The 13,422-nt window shown below is 34.2% G+C and overlaps 1 protein-coding gene across 1 annotated transcript; it reads right to left on the bottom strand.

The window, feature by feature from the left end:
- Positions 1-9,562: 9,562 nt before the first annotated feature.
- Positions 9,563-12,999, bottom strand: LOC112523215 (transcription factor bHLH30-like). The gene is made up of 2 exons (XM_025132734.1): positions 12,225-12,999; positions 9,563-10,499 (listed from the first exon to the last, which is right to left on the bottom strand). Exons 1-2 carry the CDS (start codon positions 12,549-12,551, stop codon positions 10,074-10,076), a joined length of 753 nt encoding a protein of 250 aa, XP_024988502.1. The 5' UTR covers positions 12,552-12,999; the 3' UTR covers positions 9,563-10,073.
- Between the last annotated feature and the right edge of the window lie 423 nt (positions 13,000-13,422).

Here is a 13,422-nt window from a genome sequence, read left to right as displayed (position 1 = left end):
CATTAGAGCTTTTATAGTAGCACAGTCAGACATATTAAATTTCTTCAAGATTTTATTTATATACTTAGTATGACTAATGAATATTCCCTCTGGGTGATTATTTAATTTTAAGTCCTAAGAAAAAGTTTAATTCACCCGTCATACTAATTTCAAACTTAGTACGCATTATGTCTAAAAAGTGTCTACATCACTTAGGATTAGTAGACCCAAAAATAATATCTACATAAACTGTATCAAGATTAAGTCCTCACCTTATTTCTTCAAAAATAAAGTAGTATCAATTGAACCCTTTTTGAAACCAGATTTGAGAAGGAATTCAGACAGAGTTGCATACAAGGCTTTATCCAGGACATAGACATGATTAGGGTGCTTAGGATCCTCAAAGCCCTCTGGTTTCTGTACATATACTTCTTCATTTAAAATTTGAAGTTTTTATGTGCAACATAGGCTGAGAAGATTCTAATAGCCTCTAGCTACTAGCCTAGCCTTATTCTTAATTACAACTCCATTTTCATCCTTTTTGTTTTTGAGAACCAATTTGGTCTATAATTTACCCAAGCCTTGAGATGAGTCTGAAGACTTGGTTTCGTTCAAATTGGTTAAGCTCATCTGGCATAACAAGAACCCAATCAGCGTCTTGTAATGCCTCATACTCCTTTTTGGGTTCAGTTGTACTAAGGAAATTGACAAAAAAAAATTCATTAGTTATGGCTGATCTTATTTGCAGTCCTTCAGACACTTCTCCAATCACTTGATGTAGAGGGTGATCTTTGGTCCATCTGTGTGAATTAGGAAGGGATGAATTGTATTTTGGTTGTTTTGGCAATCATTCTCATCAGTTATTGCAGGACTTTCTCCATTTTGTTGATCCCCCTTATTTGTAGGTATCTCTGAAGATTGTAACTCTAAACAGGTTGGATCAGAGTTAGGCGTGGGGGTTTCAGAGATAGGTGAATTTGGCTTATTTGAGGAAGACACAACAGATTCCGCGGGTCCTGATATGCAAGTGCTTGATATGGGTTGTTCTGAACTTGGTTAAAACATACAAATATCAAAACATACATGGTTATGTATGTTCAGATTATACCATATTTACCCATATACAACATATGATAAAAAAAATGAATAAATTTAGCAAGCTTCAATAAAAATGTAATGCATGCAACCCATTTTGAAATAGTCACATGTAACTCACAATACAAGTCGTGACTCCAATCGATCATTGAAATGACATGCAACCCATTTTGAAAAAGTCACACGTAACTCATATTACAAGTCGTAACTCCAAACCAATCATTGAAAAGACATGTAACCCATTTTAAAAAAGTCAAATGTAATTCACAGTACAAATTGTAACTTCAAACCGATCATTGAGGCGGCCACCATCCCCACATTATGGGTCGTAGTTGTTGTAATTCATCGAATTGTGATTCCGTCCACGTGTACAGTAATTTTTCTTTGATTTCCTTACTTTCCATCACCACCTTTCACACGATTACTTCTATTTATAATGTGGCCTGAAACCGATATTGAAGGAAACGAATACTGTCTCACCATATTGAATGTTTTGGCGGTTTCAAATTATTGGCTTTACCAAATCAAAGTTTATCTTCCCCCCTTCTTTTTAAGAATTTTGGCACAACACACCCCAAACTTTGCCAACTTGACATACAAAGCCCCTAAAGATATAAAAAAATCCGATGAGATTTTTACAACGGTTATTAAATTAGTGTTTTCTCCCCTTATTGAAATAAAAAGTTAGAATTTTATAGACTCCTTAGATTCACTCCAAATACAAAGATTCAAGTTAAGTTTGTATTCCATTTTCTTGCTTCCATACAAAAACTATTTCATTAAAAATCTTAGTTGATTGTAAAATGAGCGTAATGAACATTCAAACAAGTTACATAATACCCAAAATTCAAGCGCAACATGTTGAAATTTTCAAATCATAAAAGACTAAAAAGGTAGCTCTTAAAAACCCCAATCAAAGACGGAAAAAACATGCACATGTAATTCAATCCATAAACTGAGGTAAAACTCAACTTGTAAATGAGTTTTACTTAAATATCTAACTCTCTATTTACTATGTTCTATCTCATTCGATTAGTGCAATTCTCATGTTTGAGATATCTTAAACACGTGCAAAAAAAGAGTGATATGATCGAATATTGAAAGATGTAAAGTTGGTAATTATTACTGAAAAATATGCCAAAAAGTCCAATTGACGAGTGATACGTAAAAATTAGCTGAAGCTTATATTAATTCAAGCGTAGGATAACAAACCATAAAGGGCGGATTCAGTAAGGGATCAGTGGGAGCCGGTACAACGACAAAAGTTTTATTGCATAGTATAAATTTTTTCACTCTTCTTAGGTGCTATTATTTTATTCCGTTCTATGCTAGAGCGTAACCATAAAAATAATTTTTTTGAGTCCGCACTTGAGCCTAGTAATCTTTAAACCAACTGTATATTATGATGAAAGTTATTAATGACCCGCAACTTAAGGCATATAAGGAAAACAAAATCTCATTCTTTATCAACGTGGAGGGGTTGTCATATATATATATATATATATATCCCATCTCCAGATAAATGTAATATCTGGATAGAAGTTTATGCAGTCGAAGGAATGAAAATCTAACATAGATTTTGTTGACTTCAACGTTACTTTTCGTTGCTAAGATTTTGTCAATGAAATATAATGTTATACAAATAGTTTTCTCGTTCGTATACACGAAGACTCTTTTCATGATTAGATTCAATCTTTGTAGGCTCGAATCCATCATTTCTTCTCCTTTTCAGTTTATTTGGCAACTTGAAAACTTTTTTAGACGGAAGTCATAAAACCATCGAATTAGTGGTCAATTTGCATTTGGAAGGAGACTTTGAAGGTGGGTGACTTGGCATGAATAATCTTTTCCACAAAGGACTATTGCTTTTTTGACTTTACCAATTTTGAAATGACCCTTTATGTGTTATCAAGGAATGGATATGGTCTTTGAGACACTGTAATTCGTCTCTACGTTGTAAGGCTGGTGCGTGAAAGGCATTACAGAAGGTGACATATATTAGAAACTTGTCGTTTGTTTTAAAATGTTGAACGACGTTCTTATGAACGACATTTTGGTCATTTTTCAACGTTTTTTTTTACATTGGAATGTAGTTTTTTGAAAATCCAATACGACTCCTATCAAACTTCCGCACAAGTCTTTCAAGATCCATGAAGAAACATTAATAAAATTAAACCTACAAATAAAAAAGTAATAAACATTTGATGTTCATTTTATATTTTCTATTGAGACGTGTATCGTGAAGGATAATTATATATTAAAGACACGCTCTTTGTGATAGAAGTCAATTTTGTTGTAGGTTCCAACTGAATACCTTTTATTTAATTTTCCAATTCTTGTGTCGAATTAAGATGGCCAAGCAACATAATTTTTTTTCCACAAAATACTGTTGCTTTTTGGCCTCTAGTAATGTCCTTTTGGAACATATAACACATCAAAATAAAACAATTAACACTCATTTTAACATGCTTTAATTAATTTATCAGATACTGCACTCACTACAAAACCGAGGACTATTAATGACGGAGAAATCCATCGCTAAAGGTATGATCCGTCGATGATAGTCCATGGGGTCAATGGTAATGCTAATGCGATGGATATTAGCGACGGATCAACGACAGACACTTTTTAGCGACGGATCAAGACAACCGCTTATCAGCAACAGATTAGCGAGGGAACACACTATTAATGACAGATTAGAGACGGAAACTTTTAGCGATGGATTAACAACCAAAACCTTTAGCACGAATTAACGAGGGGACCTTTAGCGACAAAACCCTTTAATGATGGATCAACAAGGGACTTTAGCGAGGGTCAAAGAACTTCTAAAGATTTGAAATTGAATGATGTTTTTTAATATTAAAAAACATCATTCAAATTTCAATCTTTATATTAATTAGTGTATATATGCATGCTACACTTTAATTGGGTTTATAGGGCGCCAACAATGTCTAAATGTTAGAATAAACCATCAACTTTATAACTTAAGTTATAGGATCAAACAATAAAATGTCACATCTGAAAGGGTTATATTAAGTTTATAGAGCACTTGTTTTTATAAAACTTCTTCAAATAATATTTTATGAATAGTTGATACTACGTTTTATTACAAAAACGTCTTAAAAGGCTTGTTAATACATCTAAAAACATCCTTTAAACTTCTTACAATACTTTTAGATATGACATTTTATCATTTGCTTCTATAGAGTTAAGTCCTCTAAAATAGTGTAATGGGATGCTTATAAATATTTGACGTCTTATAATCCCAATTTTATTGAAATGACAAGTTTCAAAAGATCGAGACTAAGGGGCCGTTTACCAAACGCTTATCCGGGTAAGCGCTTACCAAATCACATTACTTTACCGGATGAATATGGTAAGGATCAGTAAGGATCAAGAATCTTATCCTGTAAGAGGGAGACAAGGACGGAGAGTCTTACTCGGTAAGTGAGGGCGATGAATCTTATTATGGTAAGCGTTTACTGGGTAAATTGTTGCATATAATGTGGTTTTGGTGGACTAAAGTCTTACTCGGTAAGTAAGTGGTAGTGTTAAATTTTATCGGTAAGCGCTTACCAGGTAAGTGTTTGGTAAACGACCCCTAAATCAACATTCCTTCCACTAATGGTGACATAAAAATCATTGGTTTGTAGTTCTTTTTGTTTTCGGTTAACATCAAACTAATGACTAGTTCCTGCCATCAGGGATGGATCCAGAAATTTTTCTAAGGAGTGACACCATATAAGTAATATAGTATAATATAGACCCAAAAATAATTACAAAAAATATGACTTTTATAGAACTGAGAAACAACTCTTAATTTTTGTCCAATATCTCATTTTTGAAAATGGTCAATAAATATATGACCAAAAATACAAAAAGTATGCTTTTATGGGATTGAGAAACAACTCCTAAAACTGTGTTCGGCATGGATATTTGCAACCGCTACAACTACTAACTGAAGTTGATGGCAAAACAATGTATATAAATGTCATCATTATCACTCAAGATCAAAACTTTCAACCATTAAACTTGCCACTGTTATTACTAACATCATCATAACCTTGTCGTCTTACCTATTTCAAAGATAAATTTAGGACTCAGGAGGTATCCAAAAATTCAATGATATATTTAAGAAATAAAGTAGATAAATTAAAAAAAAAAAAAACCTTTTACCTTTGTGAAACACAATGCATATTTTGCAAATAAAGCATCAAGGGCAGATTTAAGACTTAAAGCAGATGCATTATTACCGGCCGGTAAGCTTTTTGTTCCAAATTTTTTCCATATCAACACTAAGTAATGAAACAATTAACTGTAAAATGTAAATGAAACAATAAACAGCGCAATGAGAAAACATAGACCAAAATACTAAAAATCAACATCTATTAAAAATTCATAATTTTATGTTTATAACAATGACAAAATGTAATAAGTATGTAAAACTGTAAGTCAAGATCAACTAATCAAGGAATCAACATCAACTTCAACTGATCAAGTAATGTGAAATACTAAAAGAGTAAAATATATACATAAATCAGAAAACAGAGACCAATTGAGTTGATCGAGTCGCGAAGTGAGTTGAACGAAATCACTGAGTTGATCGAGAGCATTTGTCTTCAATTTCTGAAATCGCACCAGTCGCACTCTGAATCTATTCTTTTGGTTCGACTTAGACGCCGATTTGGGTTTAGTTTGGATAAAAGGCGTCAACAAAAATAGAGAAGAAACCATGAATCTGGCATGCCTCGATGCGTGACCTGCATCGCCATGTTCTAGGCAGTCGCTAGTCGGTCTTGGGCAACCAATCGTGCTTTGGATGAGGATCAGCGAGCTGCCCGTCAGCAAAAATAGAGAAGAAACCATGAGTCTGACATGCCTCGATGCGTAACCCGCATCACCATGTCCTAGGCACATCTGGTCGCTAGCCAGGCTGGGACAACCAATCGTGCTTAGGATGGGATCAGCCCGCAACACCACATCCTTGGCACGTCTCGTCGTTAGTATTGCTTGGCAACTTAACATGCTTCCAACAAGGATTAGCGGACAGTTGGGGCCTCAGTAGCGTTGCAAGGCTCACAACGCCCAATTCATGGACCCTTTTCATCGATTAGGGGTCATACCTCTTGGCTATACCCATATTACCATGTATTAGTCACGTCTGGTCACTAGCCAGGCTTGAGCAACCAATCGTGCTTCAAACAAAGATCAACGAGCTGCCCGCCTAGGTGGTGTGCCTCAGCCCACAACAACACGTTTCTTGGCACGCCCCGTTGCTACACAATGGGACCTGTGTTAAACAAGGATCAACTGGACGATGGGGCCTCGGTAGCGTTGCAAGGCTCACAACGCCCAATTCATGGGCGACTTTTCATCAATATAGCGTCATTCTCGTTTACTGAAGAAACATGCCAGGGGGGAGTCCATTGATTTCATATAGCGACTCATGCTCCTACTAGTGTCTCCCAATCAGTGACTTTACATAGTAACTCATGTACTGACTTGTGTCCTAATCGGTGCCCTCAGACACTATACCTCCTATATATACCTTATGAACAAAAAACAAAGTGACATGAACAAACGTTGATTTTTTGAAATAGGCACATCGTCTGGCCGATGCATGGGCAACGGTGGACACGACGTGCGGGGAAACTAGGCCACGGTGCTAGGAAACCATGCCGCGTGTGGGTAAGGGGCATCCCGTGTGGGAAAACTCGGCCACGACATGAGGAACGGTCGGCCTGTGCGAGGAACGGGCACACAGTGTGCGGGGAACGTACGCATGACGTGTAGAGAACGAGCTTGGGGAAAGGGGTTTAATTTAGATAAGGCCGGATTTGGGTTCAATTTGAGCTTGGGGCTTTGGGGTTCGACTTAATTTGAGAGGGTTTAATTGATCAATGACAGTTGGGTTACTTAGTTTTGTAGATCAGAATCATTAGAAATTTAGAATTTCGAATGTACTTGAATTAATAAACTAAACTACTTGTTTTCAATTTTCAGTCGCACCCTTTCAAGTTTTTAAAATAATATAGTTGTACCTTCTAAAACGATACGGTTGCACCTTTCACGAACCTAAATTTTATTACCCTTCAACGGATGAATAATATGATGGCACGTACCATCCATGGCACCACTACAGGTTAGTCCCTGCCTGCTACTAATTTTCATGCATCTTCTTAAACTTGTGGCAAACTGTTTTATTTTCTTTTTATAATATCATATATGTTTTAAACGAATAGTTATGTACCATAAAATGTAGTGGGATGTATGATATTATCGTAAATCAAGAATCGATAAAATAATAAATATTCCACATTGAAAAAGAAAATCTAAACTTTATGAAATATTCTATTGTATCATGATAGTAGGACTTTATGCTTATCATGTATTTAAATACGTTTATCAATTATTATTAGTTAAATCTTATAAAAATCAAAAAGTTGTATATATTTAGCAATAAATTGTAAACTTTAACAATAAAAATATTTTAAAAATATATATAAATGCTTTATCTATACCATATTATAAATCTTTTGATAAAAACTCTTAAAAATCGATTTTTATGCATGAAGTACTGTTTATTAATGCATATTACTTAAAATTCAAGMTTACAAGTAAATTGTTCGTAAATACAACTTATTAAAACTTCATGTTTAAATTCATGTAATCAACTGCAGATAAATATAATTAAATAAAGAATAAACATCTTATTTTAAATATGAAAAATCTAAAATATAATTAGGATAGCTATTGACTTTTAACAAAATACTTAATTATTTTTATAAAAAGTTATATTATGAAACCGAAAATAAAAAAATGAATTAAAAATACACAAAAAATGGAAAAAATTTAAATAGTTAGTTTGCTATTAATATCAATATTTTTTCTCAATTTTTTTTGTGACATCTTCATATTTATATTTTATTCAAAACCGTATTATAACCACATAAAACCATATTACAACATCGACCGAGACAACAAAAAAAAAAGTACAACGAAACATTAAAATCAAGATTTATCTTGCTATATTGTGCGAATACTTTTCTGCTAATTTAGTAAAGATAATATGTAACTTTTATTTAAAAGAAATTAAGAAAAAAATATTACATTGAAAAATATAAAATAGCATATAAAATGCCCTATTTTTCTATTCAACAAAGACATACTTGGGAATATTTTGATTTGACCATAATTTCAATTTCTATGATATAATGCTTCCAAGTCGATGGGTATGATGACAATCAAAGTCATCAATGTAATTCTAAGTGGAAATTCACAATCATAATTGTCATCAATTTTTTGGTTATTTACGATAAGTGACAAATTTCAAGTTTTTTTTATATTGGATGTTTATTCATGTCACATATTTTTTTTTATTGAAGCGTGTGATTAGAGATGGTCAAATGAGTTCAACCCGGTCCAGGACCGACGAAGGACCGTTTAGGATCGGTTATACTTTTTATCAAAAAAATAAGTTTCGGTTTGAATTTTCAAAAATATTATTGTTATATCACTCATACCCAATGGCCATATGACCACTGTTTTCAAATTTTTAACTGTTTTTTTGTCTCATTTATCTTTTATTCACTATATATAAGTCATAAGGTGTATGAGAAAACATATCGACTTGTATTCTCGCAAAAAAAACATATTTTTTAAGTATATTTAATTGACCCTATTACACATTTTTCGAGTGTATTAGAATAACACTTTTGTATTCTTTAAAAAAACTTTAAAAAAGAAAATTATGTAAAAATCGATTTAAAAAAAATACCTTAACCAGGACTAGGTTTTTGGTCAGGACCGGGACCGAGACCGGGACAAGTTACGGGACTAGTGTTTGGGACCGAGACCAATTTGGGCCTGGCCGGCCTGGCCAAAGACCGATTTTTGGCCATCTCTATGTGACAATGTAGCCCAAACTTATGATCTAAGGAGCCGAAAGTTGAATCACAGAGTTGTATTATTGGTCGTCGTATTATGACAACTACATTAATAGACAAACAACAAAAGTTATACTTCTAAAACAAGGATATGAGTATTTGCAAAACGAGTGGCATCAAGGGTAACACATTTCTTACTTTATGACGGTAACAGATTCATCAGACCAGTTGAGACAATCTCGTTCCATGGGTCTGTTGAGGGATAGTATTGTATTAAAACTACTTTAGGTAACGGTTCCATAAGCTCTAGATTTTTTTTTCAATTATGCCCCTTGTAACTTTAGGTAATATTACATTGCCAAACTTATCAACTAGTTTTACGGAACATGACTAACTTGTCGGCTAGCTTATCAAACAGCTTGTCAAAGATATCCTAAGGAGTCGATTGTTTAATCCAAATCCCAAACACCCGACACTTGTTGAGCTATTAGAAATTTATCTAAGAGGTAGTTTACACGGTCAAATTATTGATAGATAAATACAAAGTAAACACGATAATGCGTTGTAAGCTCATTATTCGTGTTTTGATTCTCAGCGTCATATCTTAACCATCAACATCATTATATTCATATTTCAAAATATTTACATATACAAGACACAAATGAACATCATAATGGCCATTGTAGGATCAAGTAGCCTCTCTTGCAGACAGATTCTACTTCCATTCCACAAAGAAAGACCACCCCTACTTTGACACCAATCATCAAGTTCTACACCACCTTGATCAATAAATATGTAAACTTAGGAGCCATTTACTAACACAAATTCGGTAAACACTAATCGAGTAAGAGTGCTGTCTGGGTCAACACTAAATCCCTTGAGCTAACCAGGTTAACATCATGGGCCGATAAGAGGGGCTTGGTAAACAGCAACATCTCTGACAAGGTAATAAGAGCCTCTTCCAGTAAGCAGCAGGTAGTATATAACCCCTTATTTAGTCTTAGGATCATAAACATAAAGAACTTTATACAGATCTCATTTTTCACCATGAAAAACATGAGAAATCAACCAAATCAAACTTGGATTCAATGGAATAATCATAAGTATGAACGATCATAGAGAGTACCTCCGCCTCTTGTTTGGCAGCGTTGTTCTTGGGGAGTATTCAGGCGAGAATGGCGCTTTTTCTATAACGGAATTAAGAGCTTCACGAACAAAGCTAACTAGATCTTCATCTGTTGTGGCAGTGGTGGTTCGGGTGAAATAAAAAACGATCTTCATATGGTCTCCTAAAGCTGACAATTCTGCCCTCTCGATGTTAACTTTGAGGGCATCAAGGGCTCGTCTTAAATCAGTTAGGAGCTCGGGCCGGCGCTTACAACAGATAGACGCACGGAAAGTCAAACCTCCGTTGACTTTTTCAATTATGAGTTCATCGACATCTTCTGGTATGAGTAAACCAATACTGGCTTCTTTTGCGTCTGTTTTCAATTGCTTTACATGGCGAATAACTTCAGCGAGTAATGTGGCTTTGTCCATCTGTTAAAAGCAACATAGATCTTAGTATCCTTCTACAAGGACAGATACTCTGTCTTCTACATCAAACCGACTATGTTTTAACTTCAAAATTGAATGTAAGAAAGCATAAATCAATATGTAGAAAATTCTTCCATTCTTTATATGGTTGGCTTTCCATTAAGTCCTGTATGGATTAATTTCTATGTATAAATAGGAGGGTTTTGTTTGGAGGATCTTTTTCATAGATGGAAAGAGCATGTTTTTTAATTGGAAGGGACAAGTTCGAACAAAAAAACTTGGCTTTTTGCATAAAGACACCCTAGAAGCTTACCAAATAAGCCACTTTCCATGTCAGTAACGTGTACAAGAGAGAGGTTAATGGATTTTCATAGAAAACAAATGAATTCTATGGGTTGTAAGTATTCGGATACATGGTTGTGTTATTGGTTCTACAATAAAATCAAATATTTATCTACAATAATTGTACATATACAAGATCATACATCATCCACATTTAAATATTATACCCTGAAAAAAAAACAATCTTTACCATAACAAGTGACATGTAGCAACTCATGGTAGTTATCAAATGCAATTTTCAAACATCATGTTTGTAATATGATAATGGACATATAGGTAATTTTTAACTTAACTAAAAACGGAATTAAGACATAAACAACTACGTTTATAAAAAGAGATCAACATCAATCTGCGTTTTTACAAATAGAAATAAAGATTGTTTTTGGCCGCCACCAGAAGTTTACTGCGGTATGATAGTGACACAATTGTAATCGGTGGAGCAGTTAAAACGATTACAGGAACAATGACAACAATAGATAAGTTCTATTTAACAAATGGGGCTGAAAATGACTTTTGAGTTCTTGATTTTTCAAACTTCTTTTACGTGTAATGCTAGAGATTTGTAGCGTTGTTAAGATATTAAATCTCCCTTTGATTAGGAATCTTCACAAAAGGTCAACTCTTGATCCCCTCATGGCTGTTAAAGTGTCGAGTCATGACTATACAAAAGGGCTGACATTAATCTGTTCAGACAGATTTCTTTTTAAATTCATGACCTTTTGATAGATTCAATAACATCTCTGGCTAACAAAAGAAATGTTCTTCCGAACACAAGAATGCCTTAAATTCAATTAGAAGGCCATGCATTTTAAAAAAACAAATCATCAGAACCTTGTTCTCCTAAATAACCCATTTGATCTTTTAGAAGCAAAAGATAAGCAGTGAAAAACTATTAAGTTGTATGACAACAGAATCAGCCCATAACACCTTGGCTCATGTGAACCATGTGTGTTTGATCGATCATTCTTAGTATGAGATCAAGCGAACGAGTCAAACCGAACTTCTTAATTGATATTCATAAAATGGTCATACTTCAATCATTCAAAAAATCCAAATGTCTAGAAGTAGTACATGGTAACCAAATCAAGCATCAATTCCAAGCATGAAATAGAAGTTTTCTTCTCTATTTGTCCAATGGCAACTACTACCTCTTTCCAGAATTAGAAATCCCTCCAACTTTGGCAGCCAAAAGGGTCATTTTTGCATCAGAATTCAGAAAAACAAGCAGTGTGACATCAAAGATCAATTGTGGCTCAATTTAGTACTAACATGCAATTTGAAAACATAGATTATTGCAGAAACACCTAATTGCACATAAAGATTCACATAATGGTATCAAGATTCATATGATCAAATTACAATGGCCGAAAGAGGTTAGATAAAAACCTTATCAGTGCAGGGAACAAGACCTCGAAAGGTGTGAAGATGAGCATTAATCCTTTCCCTTCTCCTTCTCTCTGCATCACTGTGACTCTTCAAAGCAGCCATGGCTTTCTCATCAGACTTCAATCCGATTTTCTTTCCAATGACTTTGCCATCAGCCTTCACAAGCTCTCCTTTCTGCTCATTTAACACCAAAGATTGTGAAGATTTCGTGAAAACGCCATCAGCATTTCCACAATCCCTACTAAACCCATCTGAGTTCCCCAAAGATCTATCATTCCGATTGGATCCCAAGTTCGAAAATTTCTGATTCCATGTATAAAAATCCATCTTTCCAAGTACCCTTTAAAGCTATATGTATATATCTTATACTAGGTGTATTTGTGTGCGATCGTGAGAAGTAAAGAGAAATTAAGGGAGAAAAAGATGACGAATTTCTAAGGGTCGAGACCAGGAGGACGGATGGTGGGTGCAAACCAGAAAGAAACCATACGAAGGGGGAATCTGATGAGTTTAACAACTGAGAGAGATGATGTTGATTTTGTGTTCATATTTTCTTCCATTTGAGGGTAAAAGACAAGAGGGTTTGGTTTTAGAGGAAGGATTTTATAGAGAGAACATCCACATTTTCTTCTTTATGGTCTTGAATCCGAGCATTTCGATGTGTCTAGGGGGTTGGATTGAATTAAGTCGTTTTTTCTTGGAGACCCAGTTGGGGAAATCGATGATAAATATATAAAGACTGAAGGTTGGATTCAAGAATCAAAAGAGGTTGGAAGATGTGTGCTTTGGGAAAAGAGACGAAGTAGACAGATGGGTTTTAAAAGATTTCTTCAGAAAAGTTGGAGGTGAAACAAGAGCTCTTTTGTAAGGCTGATCAAATCTTCCTTCCACACACACACACATATATGTATATATAGGGAAGGGTTCAAACGAGAACTCTGTGATTTACGAGAATGCGAGAACAACCCAATAACCACATATTGTGATAAAAAATAAAATTAAAAGATTTTTAAAACTAAAATTGAAATTTAAAAAGATTCAAAAAATATTAAAATTAAAAGGGTAATAATGGAAATGATATCATAAAATCTTTTAATACGATTACACGATCATTATTATCATTATCTAATAAACGGTTAATCATGTGATATGGGTGTGATAATCATGTGATTATCACACAATTATCACATTATCGCTT

Source organism: Cynara cardunculus (genome assembly GCF_001531365.2).
Source record: "Cynara cardunculus var. scolymus isolate 2C chromosome LG 12, CcrdV1, whole genome shotgun sequence".
NCBI classification, from domain to species: Eukaryota; Viridiplantae; Streptophyta; class Magnoliopsida; order Asterales; family Asteraceae; genus Cynara; species Cynara cardunculus.
The sequence above is the reverse complement of the archived record's forward strand: the minus strand, read 5'-3'. Positions and strand labels throughout refer to the sequence as shown.

Excerpts from the sequence above, each read along its gene's own strand:
- LOC112523215 (XM_025132734.1), bottom strand. The coding sequence starts at position 12,551 with ATGGATTTTTATACATGGAATCAGAAATTTTCGAACTTGGGATCCAAT. Across the intron at positions 10,500-12,224 it reads TTGTTCCCTGCACTGATAAG|ATGGACAAAGCCACATTACT; the intron begins GTTTTTATCTAA and ends TGCTTTTAACAG.